General features: G+C 40.5%; 2 protein-coding genes across 10 annotated transcripts in view; one reads left to right on the forward strand and one right to left on the reverse strand.

Annotated features, from left to right (window-relative positions):
- Nucleotides 1–3,348, reverse strand: part of NSL1 (NSL1 component of MIS12 kinetochore complex) — a 43,489-nt gene extending 40,141 nt beyond the window's left edge. For all 3 annotated transcript variants that reach the window (XM_015117156.3, XM_001107619.5, XM_015117160.3), the window contains exon 1: nt 3,085–3,348. In XM_015117156.3, coding sequence (XP_014972642.2) covers nt 3,085–3,318 — 234 coding nt within the window. In that variant the 5' untranslated portion in view covers nt 3,319–3,348. The remainder of the gene's footprint in view (nt 1–3,084) is intronic.
- Nucleotides 3,349–3,413: 65 nt separating this feature from the next.
- On the forward strand, nt 3,414–27,740 carry TATDN3 (TatD DNase domain containing 3). Of its 7 annotated transcripts, none has more exons than XM_015117166.3 (10): nt 3,414–3,542; nt 6,420–6,452; nt 7,829–7,902; nt 8,434–8,518; nt 13,822–13,884; nt 15,418–15,527; nt 15,694–15,749; nt 18,680–18,792; nt 22,386–22,466; nt 27,424–27,740. In XM_015117166.3, exons 1-10 carry the CDS (start codon nt 3,477–3,479, stop codon nt 27,565–27,567), a joined length of 825 nt encoding a protein of 274 aa, XP_014972652.2. In that variant the 5' UTR covers nt 3,414–3,476; the 3' UTR covers nt 27,568–27,740. The 7 variants fall into 7 exon arrangements, with proteins under 7 accessions (XP_014972652.2, XP_014972656.2, XP_014972659.2 ...); XM_015117170.3 differs by having other exon boundaries at nt 22,389–22,466; XM_015117173.3 differs by lacking the exon at nt 22,386–22,466.
- Nucleotides 27,741–27,811: the final 71 nt, after the last annotated feature.

A 27,811-nucleotide genomic window follows, 5' to 3' on the forward strand; every position in this document is an offset into this window, starting at 1 on the left:
GTGGATATATGGGTGTTCACTGTACTAAACTAATTTTTTATAAGGTTGAAAATGTTCACAATACATTAAAAGATAAAGAACTAAAAAACAAAAACAAACAAAAAATAGACAAATTGGCCTTCATCAAAATTTTTTTTAAATAATGAAGGACTAAAGGAATTTGGCAGTACACATTTCCTATTAGCCAATAATTTCACTTCTAGCAATGTATCCTAAAAGACTACTCTCATAAAAACACAGAGAGAATGTGCTAGAAATGTTCATTTCAACACTGTTTGAAATTTTTTTAATTGTGGGAAAAAACCTAAATTCAAAATTAGACAAGTTAAATAGACAATATTCATACCACACAGTACCTAAAAAGAATGAAGACAATCTCTACATAACACTAACAAGTTATAGTCAGACATGTTTGGTTTCAAAAAAGGCGAGTCAATAACAGTTCATCAGCACGACACTATTAATGGAGACAAACATAAACAGAGAGAAAGAGGTAAAGCCACAGAAAGAGGGTATAGAAAGTTTTCTCTCCCCAGGTACTCTCCAAAATAGTACATTATGTCCTAGAAGGAAGAGGGCTGGGGAAGGGGAACTCAAAGAAGAATTTTGCTTTATGCTATTGTTTGAATTTTTTATGAGCATATATTTTGTACCCTTTGTATAATTAAAAATAACATAAACCAAATGACTGATAATTATGTTAAAGTACATATTCTACATTTCAAAGATTTCATAAAGTAAATTCCTTATTTTATGGTTTTGTTTTTTGTTTTTTTTTGAGATGGAGTTTCACTCTTGTCAAGCAAAGCAGGCTGGAGTGCAATGGCACAATCTTGGCTCACTGTAACCTCTGTCTCCCAGGTTCAAGCGATTCTCCTGCCTCAGTCTCCGGAATAGCTGGGATTACAGGCAAGCGCCATCACACCCGGCTAATTTTTGTATTTTTAGTACAGACAGGGTTTCACCATGTTGGCCAGGCTGGTCTCGAACTCATGACCTCAGGTGATCCACCCGCCTCAGCCTTAAAAGCGCTGGGATTACAGGTGTAAGCCACCATGCCCGGCCTATGTATATTTTAGAAGTACTTTCAAGAATTGCTGAGAAAACATATTGTCTTTGTAATATTCATTGCAGACTGCTACCAATACTGTTTTTAAAGAAAATCTGCTACTTAATATGCAGTTTTAAACAGAGTTACAACATAAAACTTCTGCTTTATTTAAAATAAAACACAAGTGAATTCCTGTGGTAGTCTAAGCCCTGGAAACTTAATCTTATAATTCACTTTATCATCCCACTAAATAGGATATAATAGGTTAAGCCAAGTTCCTCTTTTTCTGTAAGATACCTAAATGTTTTAAATACCTTAGCACTTCCTAGAATCAGACAAATTCTAAGATCATTATACAACAAAAGTCTTCTCCCAAAAAAAGATGTCCTGAGATATATCCCTATTCTTGCCTTGCTTGCAAGGAGGGAATGACATAAGAGTCACTATATACAAAACTACATACAGAGTCACAACCCAGGAAGTATTTCTTCATTCTTCCACTTAACCTTTTTTTTTTTTTAAGTGTTTCTTCATTCTTCCACTTAGCCTTTTGTTTTGTTTTTTGTTTTTGAGACGGAGTCTTGCTATATTGCCCAGGATGGAGTGCAGTGGCACCATCTGGCTCACTGCAAGCTCCGCCTCCCTGGTTCACACCATTCTCTTGCCTCAGCCTCCTGAGTAGCTGGGACTACAGGTGCTTGCCACCATGCCCGGCTAATTTTTTATTATTATTATTTTTTTTTTTTAGTAAAGACGGGGTTTCACCGTGTTAGCCAGGATGGTCTCGATCTCCTGACCTTGTGATCCGCCCGACTCGGCCTCCCAAAGTCCTGGGATTACAGGCGTGAGCCACCGCCCGACCCCTTTTGCCTGTTTTAGAGTGAAAACATTTTCTTTACAAGACTAAAATACGTTTAAAAAAATTGTGTTGGTTGAAAACTTTACTATCTATGATCACATATTTGCCCTTATACCGCATTTCCCCAGCCTTTCTTAAATATTTTTGCAAAGCCCTGAAGGTGGTAGTTTTTTGGGAAGACAAGAAAGAAAGGGATTGTGTGCTTCCTTATAACAGGCATCAATCTACTTATAGGTAGGGGAAAAAAATTAAAAGCTCATAATACAACACATTGGTGAGTTATGAAAGACCACAGCGCAAACATTAAAAATAAAGGTTAATAGGCCTGGTGAGGTGGCTCACGCCTGTAATCCCAGCACTTTGGGAGGCCAAGGCGGGCGGATCACAAGGTCAGGAGATCGAGACCATGCTGGCTAACACAGTGAAACCCTGTCTCTACTAAAAATACAAAAAATTAGCCGGGCGTGGTGGTGGGAGCCTGTAGTCCCAGCTACTCGGGAAGCTGAGGCTGGAGATCGGTGTGAACCCGGGAGGTGGAGCTTGCAGTGAGCCGACATCCAGCCTGGGCGACTGAGCGAGACTCCGTCTCAATCAATCAATCAATCAGGCAAAAGGAAAGACCAAATGCTGGTTGGGTGAATGGCTGACTTCCGGAATTACCCTTTCCAGGAGAATTCCTCATTGTCTAGGGCTGCATTGTCCAACAGGTGAGCCACCAGCCACTTTGTAGTTACTGAGCACTTAAATGTAGCTAGTTCAAAAGATGTGCCATAAATGCAAGACACCAGATTTGAAAAAGCTTAGTACGAACAAAATAATGTAAAATATCTCATTCATTTGATATTATTACATGTTAAAATATCTTGGGTTTATTGGGTTAAACAAAATGTTTTATATCCATTAATTTCACCTATTTCTTACTTTTAGTTTAAAACTACATAAGGATTAGCTTGCCTTGTATTTTCACTGCACAGCGCTGGTCTAAGTAATTAATAAGACCCAGCTGATAATAGCATAGATTTCTTTCTCCCCTCGCGTTTCTCCGACTGGTTCTACAGTAGTCTGGGGCACCGTTAATTCTGCCAAGGCCTGGCGTGGGATCTTTCTGAATCCTAAGATCCTGGGTGTTGGCTAAGGGGGTGATAAGTAAAGAAGTGGCTAACTGGTCCCGTACCCACTGCGCATCTCGCAGCGCGGGCTCCCGAATCTCCTCCGGCAGAGCGTCCCCGAGCTTTTGCACAAAGCGGCCGCACAGTTGTAGCATTTCGGTCACAGCCCGCTTCGAGGTGCAGCGCACCCGAAAGTCCTCTCGGGGAGTGGCGGAGACCAAGGCCTGACTCTCTGTCCCCGTCGCTAGCTCCTTGTCCCATGGGGGGTCAAGGACCACCAACTCAGAAGACCCCGCCATTTTTCGTCTGAACGAGGGGCGGGGCACTCTGGGAGAGGAAAAGTGGGTTTCCACTGGTGTAACTAGCATGCATCCGGCTGGAAACTCAGGACGCTGCAGCTGAAACGTTCCGGCTCCGGCTCTGCAGGCGCGTCTAAGGCCGCGGCCGCGGGGGCGCAATGGGAGCGGCGCGCGTAGGGTTGGTGGACTGTCACTGCCACATCTCCGCCCCGGACTTTGACCGCGTATGTGAGGGCGATACGGGGCCCGAGGGAGCGGGGATGCCCCCGTCCTTTCCCCTTGTGTTATCTTTGCTCTCCTCCCTTGGGATGAAACCCCATATCCCCCGCCCAGACCCTTGTTTATGGCCATATGACCTGCCCCTCATTTCCCTATTCCCTATTTAACCTCAGACATACCGATTTTTTTTTTTTTTTTTTTTTTTTTTTTGTGATTCAGTCGCGGTAAGCTATTTCCACAAGGCTTTTGTTTGCTCTTCTGAGTTCCTGAAATCGTTCTCCCACCTGCCCTTGGCTGGCCTGTTTTTCCTCTCGGGCATGTCACCTCCTGGCTGAGATGCCACTTTTCGTGGGAAGCGGTCCTCGAAACGCGTTCAAATCCGGGACAGGTCGGGCGCGGGCTCACGCCTGTAATCCCAACACTTTGGGAGGCCAAGCGGGGCGCGGCGCATCTCCTGAGTCTAGGAGATCGTGACCAGCCTGGGCAACATGTTGACACCTCAGTCTCTACAGGAAAAAAAAAAACAAAAAAAAAAAAACAGAAATTAGCTGGGGATGGTGGCGCTTGCCTGTGGTCCCAGCTACTCGGGAGGCTGAGGTGGGAAAATCGCTTGAGCCCAGGAGGTGGAGGTTGCAGTGAGCTGAGATCACGCCTCTGCACTCCAGCCTGGGTAACAATGAGACCCTGTCTCAAAAGAAAGAAAGAAAAAGGGGGAAGGGGGAAGGGGAAGGGGAAGGGGGAAAAATTTCACAAATGGAGGAGAGAGGCAAAGAAAAAAAATACATGGCCGGGTGTGGTTGCTCTCACTTGTAATCCTAGCACTATGAGAGGCCGAAGCGGGTGGATCGCTTGAGCCCGGGAGTTTGAGACCAGCCTAGGCAATGTGGTGAGAGCCTGCCTCAATTAAAATAATAATACACACATAAAATCAGTTACAAACTGTTTTACCCATTACATGGGAAACTAGAGACTAACAATAGAGGAGTAAGGGGGGTTTTATTTCAGGGGGAAATCCTCCCAGGAGCTGACACTTAAGGCTGAGAAGACAAGGAGCCACCCAAGCAAGGGGCTGAGTGTATGCTAGTTAGGGAAACAGGTTGCAGGCCCCCAGACAAGCTAGAATTTGGCACATTTCAGTTGCCAAAAAGCTGAGTGGAGCTTGATGAGCTAGAAAGAGAAAGGCATGAAACAAAACTGGGGAGGTTTGCAGGGGATAGATGAGGTGGGTCAGTAAGGAATTTGGATTGCATTTGAAGCACAATGTGGATTCATTAAAGGGCTTTTTAAATTTTTTATTTATTTTTATTTTTTAGATTGAGTCTGTCTGTGTCCCCCAGGCTGAAGTGCAATAGCACGATCTCAGGTCGTTGCAATCTCTGCCTCCTGGGCTCAAGCAATTCTCCTGTCTCAGCCTCCCAAGTAGCTGGGATCATGGGTGTGTGCCACCACGCCTGGCTAATTTGTATTTTTTGTATTTTTAATAGAGACAGGGTTTCGTCATGTTGTCCAGGCTGGTCTTGAACTCCTGGCCTCAAGTGATCAACCCTCCTTGACCTCCCAAAGTCCTGAGATTACACAAAAATGGATAAGCATGATGCTATCAATTTTAACACCATTTTGCTGCTGTATGGCAAATGGATGGAGAAGAGTGGAAGCTATAAGACTAGTTAGGAGGCTTTTGCAGTATATAGGCAAGAGATGTTGGCTGTTGGTACTATGATGGTAGCAGGTGAGTTTGAGATAAATACATGGATTCAAGATACATTTTAGAGAGAGAATCCACAATAAGTACTGAAGAATTGAATGTGGATAGCAAGGGAAAGGGAGGAATCAAGGATGACTCAGATTATTAGCTTGTGCTATAGGGAAGATGGTGGTGCTGGTTTACTGAGAAAAGGGAAGACCAAGGTCTGAAGTGGAGGTGGGGAGGTCAGCAGAAGGAATAGGTTTGTGAAGAGAAAATGAAGATTTATGTTTGGGGCATATTGGGAAACCTAATCCCATGCAAATGGAGATGTCATAATTTTTTAATGTGAGTCATAGGTTCAGGAGAGAATTATAAGCTAAAGATAAAAACTAGGGACTCAGGCTGGGTGTGGTGGCTCACACCTGTAGCCCCAGCACTTTGGGTGGCCAAGGTGGTGGATCACCTGAGGTCATGAGTTCAAGACCAGCTTGGCCAACATGGTGATACACCATCTCTACTAAAAATACAAAAATTAGCTGGGTGTGGTGGCGGTCGCTTGTAATCCCAGCTACTCTGGAGGCTGAAGCAGGAGAATCACTTGAACCTGGGTGGCAGAGGTTGCAATGAGCCGAGATCGCACCATTGCACTGCAGTTGGGAGACAAGATGAAACTTCATCTCGGAAGAAAAAAAAAAAAACAAACAAACTGGGAACTCAGCATAATGATGATATTAAAACCATGAGAGGAAGTGAGATCACTCAAGTCACGTGCAGAAAGAGGAGCAGAGGTTCTAGAATCCAGAAAGAGGAAGGGGAGCCAGTCAAGGAGACTGAAAAGTAGCCACCAATGAGAGAGTGGTATTGCAGAAGCAAAGAGTGGAAACCATTTCAAGAAGGAAGGAGTAAGCAAATGAGAGATTCTAAATGCTACTGAGGAGTAGAGTAAGATGAGGACAGATAAATACCCTGTATATTTGACAATAGAGGCTTCTGTTTTAGTGGTGGGAACAGAAGCCAGACTTTACTGAGAGTAGGAGTAAACAGGAGGTGGGTCAGTGTAGGCTCTTTGCTTTCCACTACTCCATTCGTTGCTATCATTGTCATTCTTTGTGATGCCACAACTGCATTGACATATACAGTCCAAGATTAGTTGCTTAGTATCTAAAATAATGGTGATTTCTTATGCTTGTTTTAGGATTTGGATGATGTGTTGGAGAAAGCCAAGAAGGTAAGTCAATATTTGTAATTGCTCTTTTGGTTTTTCATTTTAACTATCATTTCAAGCAAAAACAGCTTGAAATTTAGATATACTACCTTGATGTTGTTTCAGTAGTTTATAGTAAGTAGCATTTTTTATTTTTATTTATTTATTTATTTATTTATTGAGATGGAGTCTCGCTCTGTCGCCCAGGCTGGAGTGCAGTGGCGCAATCTCAGCTCACTGCAACCTCCACCTCCCAGGTTCAAGTGATTCTCCTGCCTCAGCCTCCTGAGTAGCTGGGACTACAGGCACGTGTCACTGCACTCAGCTAATTTTTGTATTTTAGTAGAGACAGGGTTTCACCATGTTGGTCAGGCTGATCTCGAACTCCTGACCTCAGGTGATCTGCCCACCTCGACCTCCCAAAGTGCTGGGATTACAGGCGTGACCCACTGCAACCAGCCAGTGTTTATTATTTATAATTAAAATAGAGACAAGGTCTAACTATGTTGCCCAGGCTGGTGTCAAACTCCTGAGCTCAAGCAATCTACCCACCTTGGGCTCCCAAAATGCTAGAATTATAGGCATGCGGCACTGCTCCCAGCCTAAGTAGCATTTATTAAGTGTTTGCTACATGCCAGACACAGAACTAAGGCCTTTCTCGACTTTACCTCATTCAATGTTTCACAGCAACCTTCTGAGGAAATTACTAATTTGTAGCCAACCATTCCCCATTTTTATAGATGAGGAATCTAAGGTCTAGGGATTAGTAACTGGTCCAAAGACATATGCTAGTGAAGTGATGGAGACGAGTTAGTCTGAATTCAAAACATGTTCCTATAGCTACCATGCTCAACAGCGCTATGGAACAAATTGGTCCATCTTTCAGTTTTTAAATTCACATGATTCTGGAGATCTGGGTTATATTATGAAAGTTTTCTGAAATGTTTTGATTTGCTTAGAAAAAGTATTTTTTTTTGGAAGTGTTTATGAAATTCACTGTAACTAGCATTCTGTGACCATCTCAGAAAATAATACAGCCAGAAATGGTTGTAGTGCATTTTTACATACAGGTAACTTTCACTGTGGCACTTAATTAGGAATGTGGGCTTTGGACATATATAGACCTGATGACCCTGAGCAAGTTATTTGACATCCAGAACTCTGTCTCCTGATCTATACAGTAGACTACAGCCTACTTTACAGGTTTCTGTAAATTAAATGAGGCAATATTTATATTGACTGAACATAGGGCTCGAAACATAGTAAATACTCAATGATAGCCCTTCTGATTGTATTGATGAAGCATGGGTGAACAAGGATAACTAAAATGCAGAGAAAACTTTAAATTTTGATATATTAAATGTATATTGTTTGGAACTCTATTCTTTTTTTTTTTTCAGGCCAATGTTGTGGCCCTTGTGGCAGTTGCTGAACATTCAGGAGAATTTGAAAAGATTATGCAACTTTCAGAAAGGTGCTACTTTTAATTAGGATTTTAAAGGGTTGCTAATAAGAACACAGTTATGACATCCAGTTTATAATATCAAAGATCCATTTTTAATGAGAATAAAGAGGAAAAAGCATTTTAGCATAGCCCTGAAAAGAGATTATTTTCTACTCATTCTTTTTTTTTTTTTTTTTTTTTTTGAGAGATGGAGTCTTGCTGTGTCACCCAAGCTGGAGTGCAGTGGCGCAATGTCGGCTTACTGCAACCTCTGCCACCTGGTTTCAAGCAATTCTCTGCTTCAGCCTCCCAAGTAGCTGGGACTAAGGCATGTACCACCAGGCCTGGATAATTTTTATATTTTTTGTAGAGACAGGATTTCACCATGTTGGCCAGGCTGGTCTCAAACTCCTGGCCTTAAGTGATCCACCTGGCTCAGCCTCCCAAAGTGCTGGAATTACAGACATGAGCCACCATGCCCGGCCTCTACTTATTCTTTAGAATACATTGTAATATACTAGTCTACTGTTCTTGCTTTCTCAATTGGTTCTACATTTTTAGGCATAATGGGTTTGTCCTACCATGCTTGGGTGTTCATCCAGTTCAAGGACTTTCACCAGAAGACCAAAGAAGTGTCACACTAAAGGTAACAGTCATACAAAACAGGAACCATTAAAAACAAACAAACAAAAGAATTATTTGACTCAGTAATCCTCCTCTTTCTAATTTATATTCTCAGGAAATAATCCAAAAGAAGGAAGCACTACCTTCTTTAACGAAGATATTTGTTGCAACATTATTCGTAATAGAGAAAAAGTAGAAACAGCCTAGAGGTTCAGAAATAAAGGAATCATTAGTTAAGTCGTAGAGTGTTAAATGTAATGCATTTATAGAAAATGAGGATTATAAAGTGTATATAGCACATGGAAAATGCTTACTGTATAATATAGGGAGAAAAGCAGGATACCAAATAGCGTATTCACTATGAGTGACATCTACATAAGCATATATTCATAAGGAAAAGACTGGAGAGAAAACACAGAAATGATAGTAATTGTGATGATCTGTTAGAAATATGTGTAACTTTTTTCACTTTTTTTGGTACTGTAGTCATGTTGCTTTGGCAAAAAAAAGTGATAGAATATCTAGAAAAAGAAAGATACAAATTCAGAGGTGCTATATACTATTAGGGAACAGATGAGTTCAAGTAAGTAATATTATCTTTGAACATAGAACCATTGTTACAGGATTGCTCTCCAGCTATTAAATTGCACTGATTTTGTACCCGCTCTAAAAACATCCTACCCGCACGGTCTCACTGACTCACAATAGTCGGTATGTCTTATATTTCACACTTGTCTCCTGACTCAGCATCAGGAAGATCCACAGTTTCATGAGTGCTTTATTGCATAATGGGCTTGATAGCACCATTTCAAAGAAGTAATGACTTTTTGTTACCTATGAATAAATTGAGATATAGTGCCATTTAAAAAATAATCATGTAGGCCGGATGCAGTGGCTCATGCCTGTAATCCCAGCACTTTGGGAGGCTGAGGTGGGTGGATCACGAGGTCAGGAGATTGAGACCATCCTGGCTAACATGGTGACACCTTGTCTCTACTAAAAATACAAAAAATTAGCCAGGTGTGGTGGCATGCACCTGTAGTCCCAGCTACTCAGGAGACTAAGGTGGGAGAATCACTTGAACCCAGGAGGCGGAGATTGTAGTAAGCCGAGATTGCTCCACTGCACTCTAGCCTGGGCAACAGAGTGAGACTCTATCTCAAAAAACAAAAAATAATAATAATAATAATAATAATGTATCTCTGTTCCTATATTAAGATACCTTAGGTAGCTCTACTTATTTCAAAATAAAATTCATGACCGGGCGTGATGGCTCATGCCTGTAATCCTAACACTTTGAGAGACCGAGGTAGGAGGATCACTTGAGCTCAGGAGTTCAAGACCAGCCTGGGCAACATGGTGAGACTCCATCTCTCAAAAAAAATAAAATAGAAATAAACAAAATAAAATTCATTCATTTCAGGTAAAAATGTTTATCCTGGAGCTATCCTGAATTGTTAAATATAATAAAATTAGCTACCTTGCCAGATAGTCATAATTCTACAAATGTGGAATCATAGCAAGGCAGCGCTTCTTTCATTTATGTGGGGATTTATACTAATAGACATTCATTTAGTTAGGTAGTCAACCAGTGTGTACTGAGCACCTGCTACATGCCAAGCACTGCTGTCAGCACTGCAGACCCAATAATGAGTAAGATCCCTCTCATGGAAGCTAGATTCTAGATGGTGCAGACAGACAGTCAACAATTACATCAACAGGAAAACTTTTGATAGCACTAAGTGCTTTGAAGACAGTAAAACAAGTTTATGTAGTAGGTGTTGTGGATGCTGGTTGTTAGATGATGTCATCAAGGAAGGACTCTGGTAGTGACAATTGAGCTGCAACCTGAATGTTACAAAGGAATTGGCCATGCAGAGAGAGGATCAGGGTGTTATATGCAAAGGAAACAGCAAAGCACAAAGGTCCTAAGGTAGGAATAAGCTCAGTGTAGTCAAGAAACAGAAAGAGGGCTGATATGGCTAGAGGAAGAGAGGAAGTGACAGTGGTAAGAGGGATGGGCAGAGATCTCATACAGGACCTTGTTGGATTTTAGTTTACATGCAGTGGAGGGTTTAATGTGAGAAGTACCAAGATGTAATTTATGTTTTAAAAAGATCCCCTCGGCCCTGGCAGTAAAATGAGTTTAGTGAAGAAAAAAAAAAGATCCCCTTAGCTTTGGTATGAAGAGTAAGTTTTGAAGAGGGCAAAAAATGAAAAGGGGAAAAGGGGAAAAAGTTAGAAGGCTACAAATGATGGTGGATTAGACCAGAGTACTAGCATTGGAGGTACAGAAATGCCTGGGTTTGGCATATATTTGGCGTTAATGTAGAATTGATTGGACTGCTTAACTTACCAAAGCAATTAATATGCCAACAGTATGATAGGTACTTCTTTTTTTTTTTTTTCTTTCTGAAAAAAAAAAAGTCTTGCTCTGTCACCCAGGCTGGAGTACAGTGGCGCCATCTCGGTTCACTGCAGCCTTTGCCTCCCTGGTTCAAGTGATTCTCATGCCTCAGCCTCCTGAGTAGCTGGGATTACAGGCATGTACCACTACACCTGGCTAATTTTTTGTATTTTTAGTAGAGATGGGGTTTTGCCATGTTGGCCAGGCTGGTCTTGAACTCCTGGCCTCAAGTGATCCACCTGCCTTGGCTTCCCAAAGGGCTGAGATTACAGGTGTGAGCCACCATGCCCAGCCGATAGGTAATTCTTGATTTCAAAGCAGATATGAACCCATCAAATGTTGTGATAATCCTCTGGAATAGACTAGAGATGAGCAGAGTTAGCCCTGTTTTATTCCAGTTGCACTTGTAGTCCATACTGCAGTTTAGTTTTCTCCTGCTAATTAGATTATAAACCCCTTTAAAACAGGAAGTATGCCTCTTTGCACGTTTACAGGCTTCTAAAATATGTGGTACAAAGCTAGGTATGTAGTAAGTATTCATCAAATTAACTTGTTTTATAAGATGAATTGCCTAGCATCACACAAATCCTTTTAACATATTCCTGAATTAATTAATTCTTGCAATAAATATTATTACCAGGCACAGTTTAGGCACTGGGGATGAACCACAATGAACTGTGGTGAACCACAATTCACTGGTGGCATTCTGCTGCCCCTCCATGCAGGGTATTCGCTCTCTAGTTAGCCACTGTTTCTACTTGTCCCACTTCACTAATTTCTGTTAAACACCTGATCCCTGTTCTAAAGGTTCTGAAGAGTAAACATTTTCTATAATAAAAAAATCTATTGTAATTATTTAAAATCATTCTGAATAAATCTCTTTGCTTTGATCCCTTTTGCCCTCCTTCCTTCTTTCATTCATTCCCTTTTTTGTCCCTTCTTCCATTCTTCCTTCAGCAGCATGGTGGAAACAGCATGCATGAGCTTTGAAGTCAGAGGGACCTGGCCTACGGACTTCTGTGATCTGTGGCACATTACTTACCTTCACCAAGTCTGAATTTCCTCATTTGTAAATGATGAATAATTATATAGTAGTATTATGCCCAATCATAAAGTATAGGGGTATATAATCTTTTTTGTACAAAAACTGTAATAGGGTGGGGTGCTATGGCTGACTCCTGTAATCCCAACACTTTGGGAGGCTGAGGTGAGAAGACTGCTTGAGGCCAGGAGTTGGAGACCAGCCTAGGCAACATAGCGAGACCCCATCTCTACACAAAAATTTAAAATATTAGCCAGGCATGGTGGCACATGCCTGTAGTCCCAGCTACTCAGGAGGCTGAGGTAGGAGAATCATTTGAGCCCAGGAGATCAAGGCTGCAGTGAGCTATGATCGCACCACTGCACACTCCAGCCTGAGTCACAAGCTGAGACCCTATCTTTAAAAAAAAAACAAAAACACAAAAGTATAATAGAACCATTAGCTGTTAAGGAACTTAAGACCTTCTGAAGGGAGTGGGGATAGAACTGAGGGCAGAAATAGACCTATAAATAGCCTTATAAATATGTTTACACCTACTAAAATGAAATGACAAAGACCACACACGCAAATGCATTTGTACATATTAAGTAATATGAATTACATTCTACTATTAATTTTTATTTATCATTCTTGACTTGCTGAAAGCTTCCAAATCTATTTTATTAAGAGTTTGAATAGTCTCACTATAAATCTGTTTTGCTTTTTCATAAATAATACATATTCCAAGAGGCATGGTTTTTTCTTCATCTGATCTTCCTCCAAGCATGTAATTTCTGTGACTCAGGCTTTCTAAGTGTTAGACATTTCCTGGGTGATTTCTCCTACTTCTCCAGTCCCTCTGAGATCTCAGAGACATAGAGTAGTTTGGATGTGTGATATGGAAAAAGCTTTACCTAGAACTGTTTAACCTACTCAGCTTGTTGTCAAATAGCTTTTCTGACATCTAGGGTCATATACCCATCATTTTTCATGACAATGTTAATTCTTCTTCAAGTCTACTAGAATGTATTTCAAGTCTACTAGAATATATTTCAAGGCCTTAACTTATCCTCCTTCATCTTTGTTCTCTCTCATAGTGATAAAATCTACTCCTGTTCCTCTATCATCTGCTTTACCTTCCTTTTCTTAATTCTGTCTTGTTCTGATTATCCTCAGGAGAAATACTTTGCAATCTATAGATCCTGAAACTAAAATGTGCAATCTAGTCTAAAAGGTATCTAGAAGCAATTTTCCATATATTTGTTTTCCCTACCTAAGAAGGGAACCCTCACGGGGCAAATTATCCTCAGTGGAAAAGGTAATATCATTGAAACTAATGGTGCACAGCTACTTCAATATTTAACAAACATATATGAGATACTCATTGTTTATATTGCTGGGCATTTAGGACAAGTAGTCAAAGCAGGACTAAAGACAAATGAAATCGGTGGAAACAGTGCAAAGAAAGTATGGGATTATTATTATAAACTCACCAACCAGACGAATTCTAAGGGGAGAACACAATGCAGTCGCAAAGCTCACATGCAAAGATGACTCCCTGGTGGTTTGCCTCTCTCTTTCTTAGTGATTTCAGAATGTCCAAATGCCTCCTAAATGTCAGGAAATACCCCCTAAACAGAAGGCAATGTTTAAGTGGTGCTCTTCATAAAAAGTCATATTCTTGTAACCTGAATGGGTATGGGATATGTTTCTACTCAAATTTACAGGTAGAGGTACTCACCATTATAGAAGGATTACTATTGCTAGTTCGTTGACTGCTTAAATGGATTAAATGTATGTAAAGCACCAGGATAGTGTAGCACCTAGCATATAATAGGAGCTTGTGAAATAGCAGTTCCCTTCTTCCATTTTAACAATTTTACTTTTCTTCTCCCAGGATTTGGATGTAGCTTTGCCCATTATCGAGAATTATAAGGATCGGTTGTTGGCAATTGGAGAGGTAAATACCCACTAGCTGATCAAACGACTTCTAATTCAGACTTCTATATGATATATGAAAATAATTTTTAGTTCAGTATTGGTGATTATAACTGACTTGTATAATTGTGTTCACCCCACTTAGCCAAATAATAATTTGTTGATACTTCTTTAATAAGCAAGAAAGCTTGGGGATGAAACAATCAAAAGCCTTGCCATAGACCTACCTTAATTGGAGAAAAATAATAGCATTTCTAAATACTTTGCTTTCTTTTCTTGTGCTTAAATATGGGTCCTTGCTCTGGTGAGTTAATATAGTATCTATAATTCTTCATAAGTAATTTAGAAACACACTTTAAATGGGCTAGAGTTTGTAATTAAAGAATTTTTTATTTAAATATTTATAATTGTGATTTTTTTTTTTGAGACAGAACCTTGCTCTGTCACCTAGCCTGGAGTACAGTGGTGCAATCCCAGCTTGAGTGCAGTGGCACAATCCCGGCTCACTGCAACCTCCGCTTCCCAGGTTCAAGTGGTTCTCCTGCCTCAGCCTCCTTACTAGCTGGGATTACAGGCATGCATCACCAACCCAGCTAATTTGTTTGTATTTTTAGTAGAGATGGGGTTTCACCATGTTGGCCAGGCTGGTCTTGGACACCTGGCCTCAAGTAATCCACCCACCTTGGCCTGCCAAAGTGCTGGGATTACAGGCATGAGCCACCATGCCTGGCCAATTGTGAAATATTTTTATTACTTGGTAATAAATTCCATTTTTAATTAAAGACAAAAGATAAGAATAACACTTAAATTCAAAATATAGATTATAGAATGCATGCCAAAATAGTCCCAGGAGAAGGAGTCATCTGTAGTCTGTGCCGTCCAATATAGTGGCCACTTAACAGCTCCTGAGCATTTGAAATGTGACTGCTCTGAATTGAGATGTGCTATAAGTGTAAAATACACTGTGTATTTCAAAGTTTTAGTACCAAAAAGGAAAAAAAAAAAGACTGGGCATGCCTGTAATCCCAGCACTTTGGGAGGCCAAGGCGGACTGATCACTTGAGGTCAGGAATTTGAGACCAGCCTGACCGACATGGTAAAACCTTGTCTCTACTAAAAACACAAAAATTAGCTGGGCGTGGTGGCGGGCACCTGTAATCCCAGCTACTCAGGAGGCTGAGGCAAGAGAATCGCTTGAACCTGGAAGGCAGAGGTTGCAGTGAGCCAAGATTGCGCCACTGCACTCCAGCCTGGGTGACAGAGCCAGACTCCATCTCAACAAAACAAAACAAAACAAAGAAATATAAAATAACTCAATATTTTATATTGGCTACATGTTTAAAATAATAATATTTGGGATATATTGGGTTAAAGTATCTTAAGACTAATTTCACCTGTTTTGTGAATATTTTTAATGTGGCTACTAGAATTAATATTTTTATGTGGCTTGCTTTTCTGCCTCACATTATATTTCTATTGGATAGCGTCAATCCAAAGATCTCTTTTGAGGTTCCTTAAACCTAAATATGTAATATCTTTTATTTTTCTGCTCTAGGTTGGACTAGATTTCTCCCCTAGATTTGCTGGCACTGATGAACAGAAGGAAGAGCAAAGACAAGTCCTAATCAGACAGATCCAATTAGCCAAAAGACTAAATTTGCCTGTGTAAGTTAATTATTTTTTTATGTTAATAGCTATAGAGCAAATTAAATAATGATCAGAGTTCTCCTGAAATGGAACTCTACATTTATCTTTCTCTGAACTACTTTAGTAGATCAAAAACACTACTTTCAGGGTGGTACTTAAAAGACATGTTGTTGTCGTTAAACAGAAATGTGCACTCACGCTCTGCTGGAAGACCTACCATCAACCTTTTACAAGAGCAAGGTATTTCATTTCCTGAGAAAAATAGGCCTAATGTTCAAGTTTGACAATTCCAGTTTATGTTCTCACAAAGCAAGCCATGTTTTAATCTGATTTCTTGAAGGGCAGGGGCAAGAAGGGGGGTGAAAAAATCATCTAAGATGATGTTGCAGGTCAGGCTATTGTTTACACGGTTTTCAGTGTAATTATCATATTTCCCAGGCCCAGACAGATTAAATGAAAAGTTGAATAAAACAATTTATGTCACTGAATTTAAAAATTAGCACCTTCATAAAAAACAAAGCAAAGCAAAATTAGCAGCTCCAGTTTCTTTTATTTATTTATTTATTTGTTTATTTTTTGAGACAGAGTCTCACTCTGTCACCCAGGCTGCAATGCAGTGGTGCAATCTCGGCTCACTGCAACCTCTGCCTCCTGGGTTCAAGCAATTCTCCTGCCTCAACCTCCCATGTAGCTGAGATTATAGGCACCCACTATCACGCCCAGCTAATTTTTGTATGTTTAGTAGATCTAGGGTTTCGCCATGTTGGCCAGGCTGATCTTGAACTCCTGACCTCAAGTGATCCACCTGCCTCAGCCTGCCAAAGTGCTGGGATTACAAGAGTGAGCCACCGTACCCAGCCTATTTTATTTTTTGAGACACAGTCTTGCTCTGTTCCCCAGGCTGGAAAGCAATGGCACAATCTTGACTCACTGAAACCTCCACCTCCTATGTTCGAGCTATTCTGCTTCAGCCTCCCAAGTAGCTAGCAGTACAGGTGTGCGCCACCACACCCAGCTAATTTTTGTATTTTTAGTAGAGATAGGGTTTCATGATGTTGGCCAGGCTGGTCTTGAACTCCTGACCTCAGGTGATCTACCCACCTCGGCCTCCCAAAGTGCTGGGATTACAGGCATGAGCCACTATGCCCGGCCAGCAGCTCCAGTTTCTTAATCAGCTCAGTCAGCTGATTAATGAGGAAAAGGTTAAAAAAAGAAGGGCTATCACACAGCAATCACATTGGGTCACTGTTTTGTATGTTTTCCAGCTGCTGCTTCAGAAATGCAGAATTTACAGAAATGCAGAAATACAGATTTTGGCCATCATATATAAACACAGTCTTTTTGGTTTGTTCCTAAAGTAAATTTACATCTTATAGCATTATTTTTCAATATTTTAAAGGTGCCATCTACAGTAAGAAATATAGTTTATTTTGAGACTCATATTTACATAAAGAAAGCTAACAAAAGTTTAACAAGCAATCCATATATGTGTATGTATAGGTATGTGTGTGTGCTACATACACACACATATATACATCTAAGCACTCATTATTGGTTGTGACCTACTAAGTTGGTTTCATAACTTACTTATGGTCATAACTCTCTAATGGTCATTCATACCATTTGAAAAAACTCTGTCAAATAATAAAGTAAATGTAATTGCCTGCAACTAGGAATCAGTGATGAATAGTTCTGAAGTCACTGAAAGCATGATTTTTATGCAGGCTGAGCAGCTACCCTTTAAGAACTGGGGATAGTTTTATGAAGCCCACTCTATGGAATTTGTGTCACTTAGTTCCCCATTTCTTCTTTCACTAGCATTTTTGTTAAGATAATCCATTTGACTGCCTAAAAACCTCCTGTGAGAAACAATTAGACAGCTCACAGACTTCTAGAAAAGATCTGATGGTGCAGGAAATTTATATTTGTCTTTAAAATTGAATATTTCTCCTTTTTTTTTTTTTTTTTTTTTTTGAGACTGGGTCTCACTCTGTTGCCCAAGCTGAATTGCAGTGGGGCAATCTCTGCTCACTGCAACCTCTGCCTCCCGGGCTCAAGAGATCTTCCCACTTCAGCCCCACAACTAGTTGGGACTATGGGCACACACCACCACACCCTGCTAATTTTTTGTGTGTATATTTTTAGTAGAAACTGGGTTTCACCATGTTGCCCAGGCTGGTCTCAAACTCCTGAGCTCAAGAGATCCTCCTACCTCAGCCTCCCAAAGTGCTGGGATTACAGACATGAGCCACTGTGCCTGGCCAACATTATTGAATATTTCAATTTTATTCTGAAGATTAAGAATTTTCTCTCTCTCTGTCTGTCTATCTATCTATCTATCTATCTATCTATCTATCTATCTCTCTCTCTCTCTCTCTCTATATATATTTTTTTGAGATGGAGTCTCGCTGAATTGCCCAGGCGAGAGTGCAGTGGTGCAGTCTCGGCTCACTGCAACCTCTGCCTCCCGGGTTCAAGTGATTCTCCTGCCTCAGCCTCCCAAGTAGCTGGGATTACAGGTTCCCACCACTACTCCCAGTTAATTTTTTTGTATTTTTAGTAGAGATGGGGTTTCACCATGCTAGTCAGGCTTATCTTGAACTCCTGACCTCAGGTGATCCGCCCACCTCGGCCTCCCAAAGTGCTGGGATTACAGATGTGAGCCACCACGCCCGGCCTATATATATTTGTATTAGTTTATTTTTTGAAACAGAGTCTCACTCCAATGCCTAGCTTAGAGTGCAATGGTGCGATCGCAGTTCACTGCAGCCTCAACATCTCAGGCTCAGGTGATCCTCCCACCTTAGCTTCCTGAGCAGCTGGGACTATAGGCCTGCACTACCATGCCCAGGTAAATTTTGTATTTTTGTAGAGACAGGGTTTCACTATGTTGGCCAGGCTGGTTTCGAACTCCTGGGCTCAAGTGATCTGCCTGCCTTGGCCTCCCAAAGTTCTGAGATTACAAGTGTGAGCCACTGTGCCTGGCTTAAAATTTACTGTATTTTTATTCTACTCTTTGAACACTGTACATTTATCCACCCTTTAGAAGTTATAAAACCTCTTGTTTATATCCTAGTGACCAACATTTACCTAAAATTTCAGACTTCTGTTATTTAATTGGATTAATGGGAAATAAAATGGAATTCTGCCTTATCTTTCATTTTTGAAAGGTGCTGACAAGGTACTACTGCATGCATTTGATGGTCGGCCATCTGTAGCCATGGAAGGAGTAAGAGCTGGGTACTTCTTCTCAATTCCCCCTTCTATCATAAGAAGTGGACAGGTAAATTTTGTCATTGAAACTCATCTAACACTTTATGAAATAAAATTTAAAACATGAACTTTTATTACATACTTATGATACTATACTAGTTACTTTACAAAAATTAATCTTAGGTCTCTACCTTACATATATATAAAAATGAACTCAGAAATTAATCAAAGACTTAAATATAAAACCAAAATAAGGCCAGGCACAGGGGCTCACGCTTGTAATCCCAGCACTTTGGAAGGCCGAAGCGGGTGGATCACCTGAGGCCAGGAGTTTGAGACCAGCCTGACCAACATGGTGAAACCCTGTCTCTGCTAAAAATACAAAAATTAGCTGGGCGTGCTGGCATGTGGTTGTAATCCCAGCTACTCGGGAGGGTGAGGCAGGAGAATCACTTGAACCAGGAGATGGAGGTTGCAGTGAGCCGAGATTAAGCCATTGCACTCCAGCCTAGTCAACAAGAGCAAAACTCCATCCCCCCCCCAAAAAAAAGTAAAAATTCCTAGAGGAAAACAGGCCTTAATTTGTGTGACTCCTTGATTAGGCTGTGGCGTCTTAGATAGGTCATTAAAATTGTAACCAAAGAAAAAAATTTATTGGACATAATCAAAATTTAAAATTTTCACAATAAAAAATTTAAGACTTTTATAATTCAAAGTACATTATCACAAAAGTGAAAATACAACCCTTAGAAAGATAAAAAATCTTTTCAAACCATGTATCTGATAAGGGTCTAGTATCTGGAATATATAAAGCACCATTACAACTCAATAAAAAGACATAACCTGATTAAAATATGTGCAAATTATTTAAATTAGATATGTCTCTAAAGAAAACATGCAAGTGGCCAATAAGCTCATAAAAAGATGCTCAACCTCATTAGCCATTATGGAAATAGAAATCAAAGGTACAGTGAGAGATACCACTTTATGCCACTAAGTTTGGCAGTTCCTTAGAAATGTAATAAAATTACCATGTGACCCAGCAATTCCACCCCTAGGTAGATACCCAAAAGAGATTAAAACATATGTCCACACAGAAACTTGTATATAAATGTTTATAGCAGCATTATTCATAGTAGCCAACAAGTAGAAACAACCTAGATGTCTGTCAGCTGATGAATGGATGAATAAAATGTGCTATATCCACACAGTGGAATATCAAGTCATAAAAAGGAATGAAGAGGAATAAAGTCATGAAAAGAAATGAAGTACTGAATCATGCTACAGCATGGATGAACCTTGAAAACACTATACTAAGAGAAAGTGACCAGATAAAAAACCACATCTTGTATTATTCCATTCAGTGAAATGTCCAGGTGAGGCAGATCTGTAGACACAAAATAGATTAGTGGTTTCCAGGATTTTGAGGAGAAGGATAATAGGGAGTGACAGCTAATGGGTATGGGGTTTCTTTTTGGGGTGATGAAAATATTCCAGAACTAGATAATGGTGATGATTGTACAATTTTGTGAATATAGCAAAAAACACTGAATTGTATACTTTTAAAGAGTGAATATTATGGTATGTGAATTACAGCTTTAAAACTTAAAAAACTAGGCTGGGCGCAGTGGCTCACACCTGTAATTCCAGCACTGTGGGAGGCGGGCAGATCACAAGGTCAGGAGATTGAGACCATCCATACAAAAAATTAGCCGGACATGGTGGCAGGCACCTGTAGTCCCAGCTACTTGGGACGCTGAGGCAGGAGAATGGCGTGAACCTGGGAGGCGGAGCTTGCAGTGAGCTGAGATCACCCCACTGCACTCCAGCCTGGGCGAAAAGTGAGACTCTGTCTCAAAAAAAAAAAAAAAAATTAGCCAAGTGTGGTGGTGTGTGCCTGTAGTCCCAACTACTTAGGAGGCTGAGGTGGGAGGATGGCTTCAGCCCAGGAGATGGAGGGTCCAGTGAGCTGAGAATGTGCCACTCCACTCCAACATGAGTGACAGAGCCAGACTCTGTCTCAAAAACAAACAAAACCCTTAGATTTATAAACATAAAGCTTTGAGTGCCTTAAAGTGGATGTTAGAAAGAAACACTGAATGTGATGAGGGTGGAGAAACAACAGAAATCACTTCCTTGTCAATGTTGGCATGTGATAACAGATGTTTGGATTTCTGCTTGCTGGGTATACCTCATTTTTGCTGTGGTTACTATTTTTTGGTTTCCCTAGAAGCTTTGGATAACTTCTAGGAATTAGTGTTTATATTTTAACATAACTTTTAGTAGTGGAATTATGAGAACATCCAGTTAGCATTTATCAATTGAATTGTTTTTTTGAAGCAGAGTCTCACTCTGTCGCCCAAGCTAGGGTGCAGTGATGTGATCTTGGCTAACTGCAATCTCCGCCTCCCAGGTCCAAGCGATTCTCCTGCCTCAGCCTTCCGAGTAACTGGGATTACAGGCATGTACCACAATGCCTGGCTAATTTTTAAATTTTTTTTCCCACTCTTGTTAGGCTGCAGTGCAGTGGCGTGATCTCAGCTCACTGCAACCTCTGCCTCCTGGGTTCAAGTGATTCTGCCTCAGCCTCCCAAGTAGCTAGGATTACAGGCACCCGCCACCACGCCCAGCTAATTTTTGTATTTTTAGTAGAGATGGTGTTTCACCATGTTGGCCAGGCTGGTCTCAAACTCCCAACCTCAAGTGATCAGCCTGCCTTGGCCTCCCAAAGTATGGGATTACAGGTGTGAGCTACCACAACCGGCCTATCAATTGAATAGTAAAAAATAATTTTTTTTTTTAAAATCCCAAAGTATGGGATTATAGGTATGAGCCACCACACCTGGCTTAATTTTTGTATTCTCAGTAGAGATGGGGTTTTATCATGTTGCCCAGGCTGGTCTTAAACTCCTGGTCTCCAGTGATCCACCCAGCTCAGCCTCCCAAAGTACTGGGATTACAGATGTGAGCTACCACAACCGGCCTATCAATTGAATAGTAAAAAATAATTTTTTTTTTGAGGCAGAGTCTCACTCTGTTGCCCAGTCTGGAGTACAGTGGTGCAATCTCGGCTCACTGCAACCTTGCCTGGCTAATTTTTGTATTTGTATTTATATTTTATTATTTGTTTATTTTTTTGAGACAGAGTCTTGCTCTGTTGCCCAGTCTGGAGTTCAGTGGCATGATCTCGGCTCATTGTAACCTCTGCTCCTGGGTTCAAGTGATTCTTCTGCCTCAGCCTCCTGAGTAGCTGGGATTACTAATAGGCGCCCACCACCATGCCTGGCTAATTTTTGTATTTTTATTAGAGATGGGGTTTCACTATGTTGGCCAGGCTAGTCTCGAACTCCTGACATTGTGTTCTGCCTGCCTTGGCCTCCCAAAGTTCTGGGATTACAGGCGTGAGCCACCACACCTGGCAATTTTTGTATTTTTAGTAGAGATGGGGTTTCACCGTGTTGGTCAGGCTGGTCTTGAACTCCTGACCCCATGATCCACCCGCCTCAGCCTCCCAAAGTGCTGGGATTACAGGCGTGAGCCACCGCGCCTAGCCTAAAGCATAAATTTTAAGTTCTTGCAGAATAAAATGCATTGTTAGCATGTCAATTTAATGCTCTTTTTCTTTATTTCTCATGTTTTAAACTTACCTGCTTTTTCTTTAAGAAGCAGAAACTTGTGAAACAGTTGCCTTTAACCTCTATATGCTTAGAAACAGATTCACCTGCACTAGGACCAGAAAAACAGGTAAATAGTTTTCTAATTTCTATATTATTTAGATTGTATCTTTCATTTGAGCTCTTTTCAATTTAGCTGTGTTTCTCATTATAGTGTAAATACAGTGGAATCCTCATATAGTGCTAGATTAAGGGCTTATATTAAGTTTATTTCAGGTCTTTCTAAATATAGCTGTTGTGTTCCAGAGAATATTATTTGATAATGGAGCATGTCCTAATGTATGTAATAATAAGAGTCAAACCAGTATAGTAAAAAGTACAGTGTATGCAGTCAGAAAGACAAATTCAAATCCTCTTGTCTACCTACTAGCTGACTTTGGGCAAGCTACTTAATCTCTCTGAAACTGCTTTTTCATTTATAAAATGTAGGTAAAATAATAAATACATTAAAATATTATGGTGGGCTGGGCACGGTGGCTCATACTTGTAATCCCAGCACCCTGAGAGGCCAAGGCAGGCGGATCACCTGAGGTCAGGAGTTCGAGACCAGCTTGACCAACATGGAGAAACCCTGTCTCTACTAAAACTACAAAAAAATTAGCTGGGTGTGGTGGCACATGCCTCTGAAATCACACCTACTCAGGACGGTGAGGCAGGAGAATTGCTTGAACCCGGGAGGCGGAGGTTGCAGTGAGCCGAGATCGCGCCATTGCACTCCAGCCTGGGTAACAAGAGCAAAACTCCGTCTCAAAAAAAAAAAATTATGGTAAGTACTATATGACGTAATGTATGTGAAAGTGCCTAGCAGTATCTGGTATACAGTAGGTACTCAATGAATGTTCATTTTTCCTCTTTTAGTTAGCATGTTATAATGAAGTTCTATTTCTTTCAATACAAGTATTGATACAGTCATGGGTTTATTTATGATCTTTGCTGTTAGTATCTCTTTTTGTTATTGTAAGCCACAAAGAATCGTAGTTTAAATTTCACTCTCTTTAATATTACTACTATTTTAAATTATAATTTTCTGAAAGTAAGCCACAGTATATGCTTTATTTGCTTTAGGCAGTACCTATTACAATGACCTCCCAATGTGCAGTTTAATAAGTGCCTCTGACTACCCATCAGATCTGTGTCTCTATGCCTGCCAAATTCAGAGAATTAGCACTCAAAATTTAGAGGTTTGGGACCAGTAGCAATTATTATCAGTTTATTCAGAAACTATGATTATATGTGATTGCAGTGTGAGTTTTACTAATTGATGTTCAATAATTTTTTTTGTTTTGTTTTTTGAGACAGGGTCTCACTCTGTCACTCAAGCTATAGTGCAGTGGTGTGATCACAGCAACCTTGACTCTCTGGGTTCAGATGATTCTCCATCAGGCATGTGCTACAATGCCTGGCTAGTTGTTTTTGGGTTTTTTGGGTTTTTTTGTTTTTGTTTTTGAGACAGAGTCTTGCTCTGTCGCCTAGGCTGGTGTGCAGTGGCGCGATCTCAGCTCACTGCAATCTCTGCCTTCCGGGTTCAAGCAATTCTCTTGCCTCAGCCTCCCTAGTAGCTGGGATTACAGGCTTGTGCCACCACACCTGGCTGATTTTTGTATTTTTAGTGCAGATGGGGTTTCACTGCATTGGTCACGCTGTTCTTGAATTCCTGACCTCAAGTGATCCGCCTGCCTTGGCCTCCCAAAGTGCTGGGATTATAGGCATGAGCCACTGCACATGGCCATTTTTATATTTTTTGTAGATACGAGGTTTTACCATGTTGCCCAGGCTGGTCTTGGACTCCTGGCCTCAAGGAATCCTGGCCTCCCAAAGTGCTAGGATTATAGGCGTGAGCCACTGTGCCTGACCTTTATTTTTATTTTCTTTGAGACAGGATCTCACTCTGTGGCATAGGCTGGAGTACAGTGGCACAATCATAGCTTACTGCAGCCTCCACCTTCTAGGCTCAAGTGATCCTCCCACCTCAGCTCCCACCTCCAGTAGCCACCCAGGCTGGTCAATTACATATTTTTATAAATCAGCTATTATAAGAATGTAAAGCTGGGTGTGGTGGCTCACACCTGTAATTCCAGCACTTTGGGAGACTGAGGCGGGTGGATCACCTGAGGTTGGGAGTTCGAGACAAGCCTGACCAACATGGAGAAACCCCGTCTCCAATAAAAATACAAAATGAGCCAGGCGTCATGGTGCACACCAATAATCCTAGCTACTCAGGAGTCTGAGGCAGGAGAATTGCTTGAATCAGGGAGGCAGAGGTTGCCGTGAGCCGAGATCACGCCATTGCACTCCAGCCTGGGCAACAAGAGTGAAACTCCATCTCAAAAAAAAGAAAGAAAGAAAAAAAGAATGTAAAATATAGAGGAATGGGAAAGTAGAGGATCACACTAGTTTTTCCTGTTTTGGTGTAGGACAGAATGGTACAAAATTGCCACTTTGATTAGTATAAAATGGAAGGAAAGGACCTAGCATTATTCTTCCTAAACAGGAATAAATTTTGATGGCCGTTGTAAGTCAGTTTTATATTTATATTTAGTTGATTTGACAAAAAAATGTGAGTTTTTGGCATAGTGCCTTGTGCAAAGTAGGTACCAGTTGAGAGCATCCCTAATCTGAACATCCTAAATCCAAAATGCTCCAAAATCTAAAACTTTTTCATCATCAGTGTTGCACTACAAGTGGAAAATTCCACAAATGAGCACTTAACAAAACTTTATTTCATGCACAAAATAATTTAAAATACTGTATAAAGTTACTCTCAAGCGATGTGTGTAAGGTGTATATGAAACATAAATGAGCCCAGGCACAGTGACTCATGCCTGTAATCCCAGCACTTTGGGAGGCCAAAGCGGGCAGATCACCTGAGGTCACGAGTTTGAGACCAGCTTAACCAACATGGAGAAACCCTGTCTCCACTAAAAATACAAAATGAGCCGGGCGTGGTGGTGCATGCCTGTAATCCCAGCTACTCGGAAGGCTGAGGCAGGAGAATTACTTGAATCCAGGAGGCGTAGGTTGCAGTGAACTGAGATTGCACCACAGCCCTCCAGTCTGGGCAACAGAGAAAAAAAAAAGAGAGAGAGAGAGAGAAATGAATTTGTGTTCAGAATTGGTCCACATCACCAAGATATCTTGAGATGCATATGCAAATATTTTTAAAATTCTAAATTTGAAACCCTTCTGGTTCCAAGCATTTTGGGTAAGGGATACTCAACCTGTACTCAATAAATATTTTTTGATAAATGAATTTCTTAACCGCATATTATTTTTGTTAAGTAAAATGTGTCTGTTATAGAAAGTTAGAAAACACAGAAAATCATAAACAAGAAAATAAATCATCTACCACCCAAAGGTTACCACTATAATATAGTAGCTAAGTCCATAAACTCTGAAGTCAGATTGCCTGGGTTTAAACCCCAGCCAGGCTACTTACTAGCTGTTTGGGATTCCTTCTTATCTATGAAAATAGGGATACTATTAATAATAGTACCACAGAGTTATTTTGAGGATTAAATGGGAAATTCCGTGAAAAGCTTAGAACAATGCCTCATCTACAGAAAACACTAAAGTTTGTGTGTTCTTTCAGACTTTTTTTTTTTTTTGACATAGTCTCACTCTGTCACCTGGGCTGGAATGCAGTGGCACTATCTCGTCTCACTGCAACCTCCGCCTCCCGGGTTCAAGCGATTCGCCTGCCTCAGTCTCCCAAGTAGCTGAGATTACAGGTGCCTGCCACTATGCCCAGCTAATTTTTTGTATTTTTAGTAGAGACAGGGTTTCACCACGTTGGCCAGGTTGGTCTCTAACTCCTGACCTCATGATTTGCCCGCCTCGGCCTCCCAAAGTGCTAGGATTACAGGCGTGAGCCACCACGCCCAGCCTTCTTTCAGACTTTTTTATGTTCATTTATGTATGCACATATATTTCATAAAAACAGGATTAATTTGGACATATTATTTTATAACTGATCTTTATGTGGTAAACCTCTGTATATATTTTTTTTTGTTAATTTTTTTTAATAGAGACAAGGTCTCACTATGTTGCCCAGGCTGGTCTCATACTCCTGAGCTCAAGTGATCCTCCCACCTCAACCTTTCTAAGTGCTAAGATTACAGGTATAAGCCATCTGTGTATATTAATAAACATACTTTGCTTCATCATGTTTAATAACTGCATAATATTCCAGTATGTGAGTTTACCATATTTTACTTGATATTGGTCATCTAGATTGTATTATAAACAACATGATTAACATAAATCTTTGTGCCCATTTTTAATTTTTTTTTTAGGCTACATTACCAAAGTGGGTTTTTTAAATTTTTAACAGTAATGTTATTCCTCTGAACATTATCATCCTGAGTAGATGCTTATTGATAGTAACTATAATAATTTATTTCATCAAATCTAAATGCTACTGATTGTAGAGGCACCATTGTTTACCATTGTTTTATGACCATTAAGACAGAAAAAACACTGCCAGTTATACTATGAAATACCACTGAATCTAAATGAAATATACTATATCAATTTCAGAGATGTTAAAATAGGGGAGGAAATGCATCTTAGAATCAGTGAAACACCAGTACATAATCTATTTCATCTTTCCAATACATGTTGGCAATTCTTGAATCAAACTGTCATGTAGCCTGTGAGGTAGGCGGCCAAGCAGCAGAGCAGTGACCTTTTACAAGCATTCATGTAAGCAACAAACCAAAGGACAGTTAATCCATGTGTCAGGCAGGTTACCAAGTGTTCACTGTTTGCAGACTTCTTCATGTGCTAGGAGCTAGGGACTTCAATTGTTAATACCTCAGGGTTCTTTTCAGGAGCGGCGTAGATTTACAATCAACATTGCAGCCATGCCTCCCTCCCAGCCCTCATCCCCATCTAAAAAGGAAAAAAAAAAAAAGGAACCCATCAGTTGTTTTTACCAACTCATTTTCTTCTGTTTTATCTATAGTCTCCAAGGATCTGCTTCCCTTCAGTGTCATGTTTGACAGGGTGTGTCTGCTGTCTTGTTTCAGGTACGGAATGAGCCCTGGAACGTTTCTATTTCGGCAGAATATATCGCCCAGGTGAAAGGGATCTCAGTGGAAGAAGTGATAGAAGTGACGACACAGAATGCATTAAAACTGTTTCCTAAGCTCCGACACTTGCTCCAGAAATAGCTTCAAAACCATCCATTACAAAATCTAATCAACTGCAGGGGGCAGCATTTGAAAAATAGAAATGTTCTGATGAAGAATCTGAACTAATTAGAAGCTGTTTTATAGGGTTATAGAAGATTATAATTGTAGAGAAATATTTCTCTTAGAAATAAAACTGGTCTTGGATCCTGAAACCCTGGGTTCTGATTCTAGCCTTGTGCTGCTTTTCAATTAGCCGAGTTCTAGCAGGATATTGGGAAAATAC

Source organism: Macaca mulatta, chromosome 1 (assembly GCF_049350105.2).
Source record: "Macaca mulatta isolate MMU2019108-1 chromosome 1, T2T-MMU8v2.0, whole genome shotgun sequence".
NCBI classification, from domain to species: Eukaryota; Metazoa; Chordata; class Mammalia; order Primates; family Cercopithecidae; genus Macaca; species Macaca mulatta.

Coding starts and splice junctions, on each gene's coding strand:
- TATDN3 (XM_015117166.3), top strand. CDS start 3,477: ATGGGAGCGGCGCGCGTAGGGTTGGTGGACTGTCACTGCCACATCTCC. Junction 15,528..15,693: donor AAAAGACTAAATTTGCCTGT/GTAAGTTAATTA, acceptor GTCGTTAAACAG/AAATGTGCACTCACGCTCTG. Junction 22,467..27,423: donor CACTAGGACCAGAAAAACAG/GTAAATAGTTTT, acceptor GTCTTGTTTCAG/GTACGGAATGAGCCCTGGAA.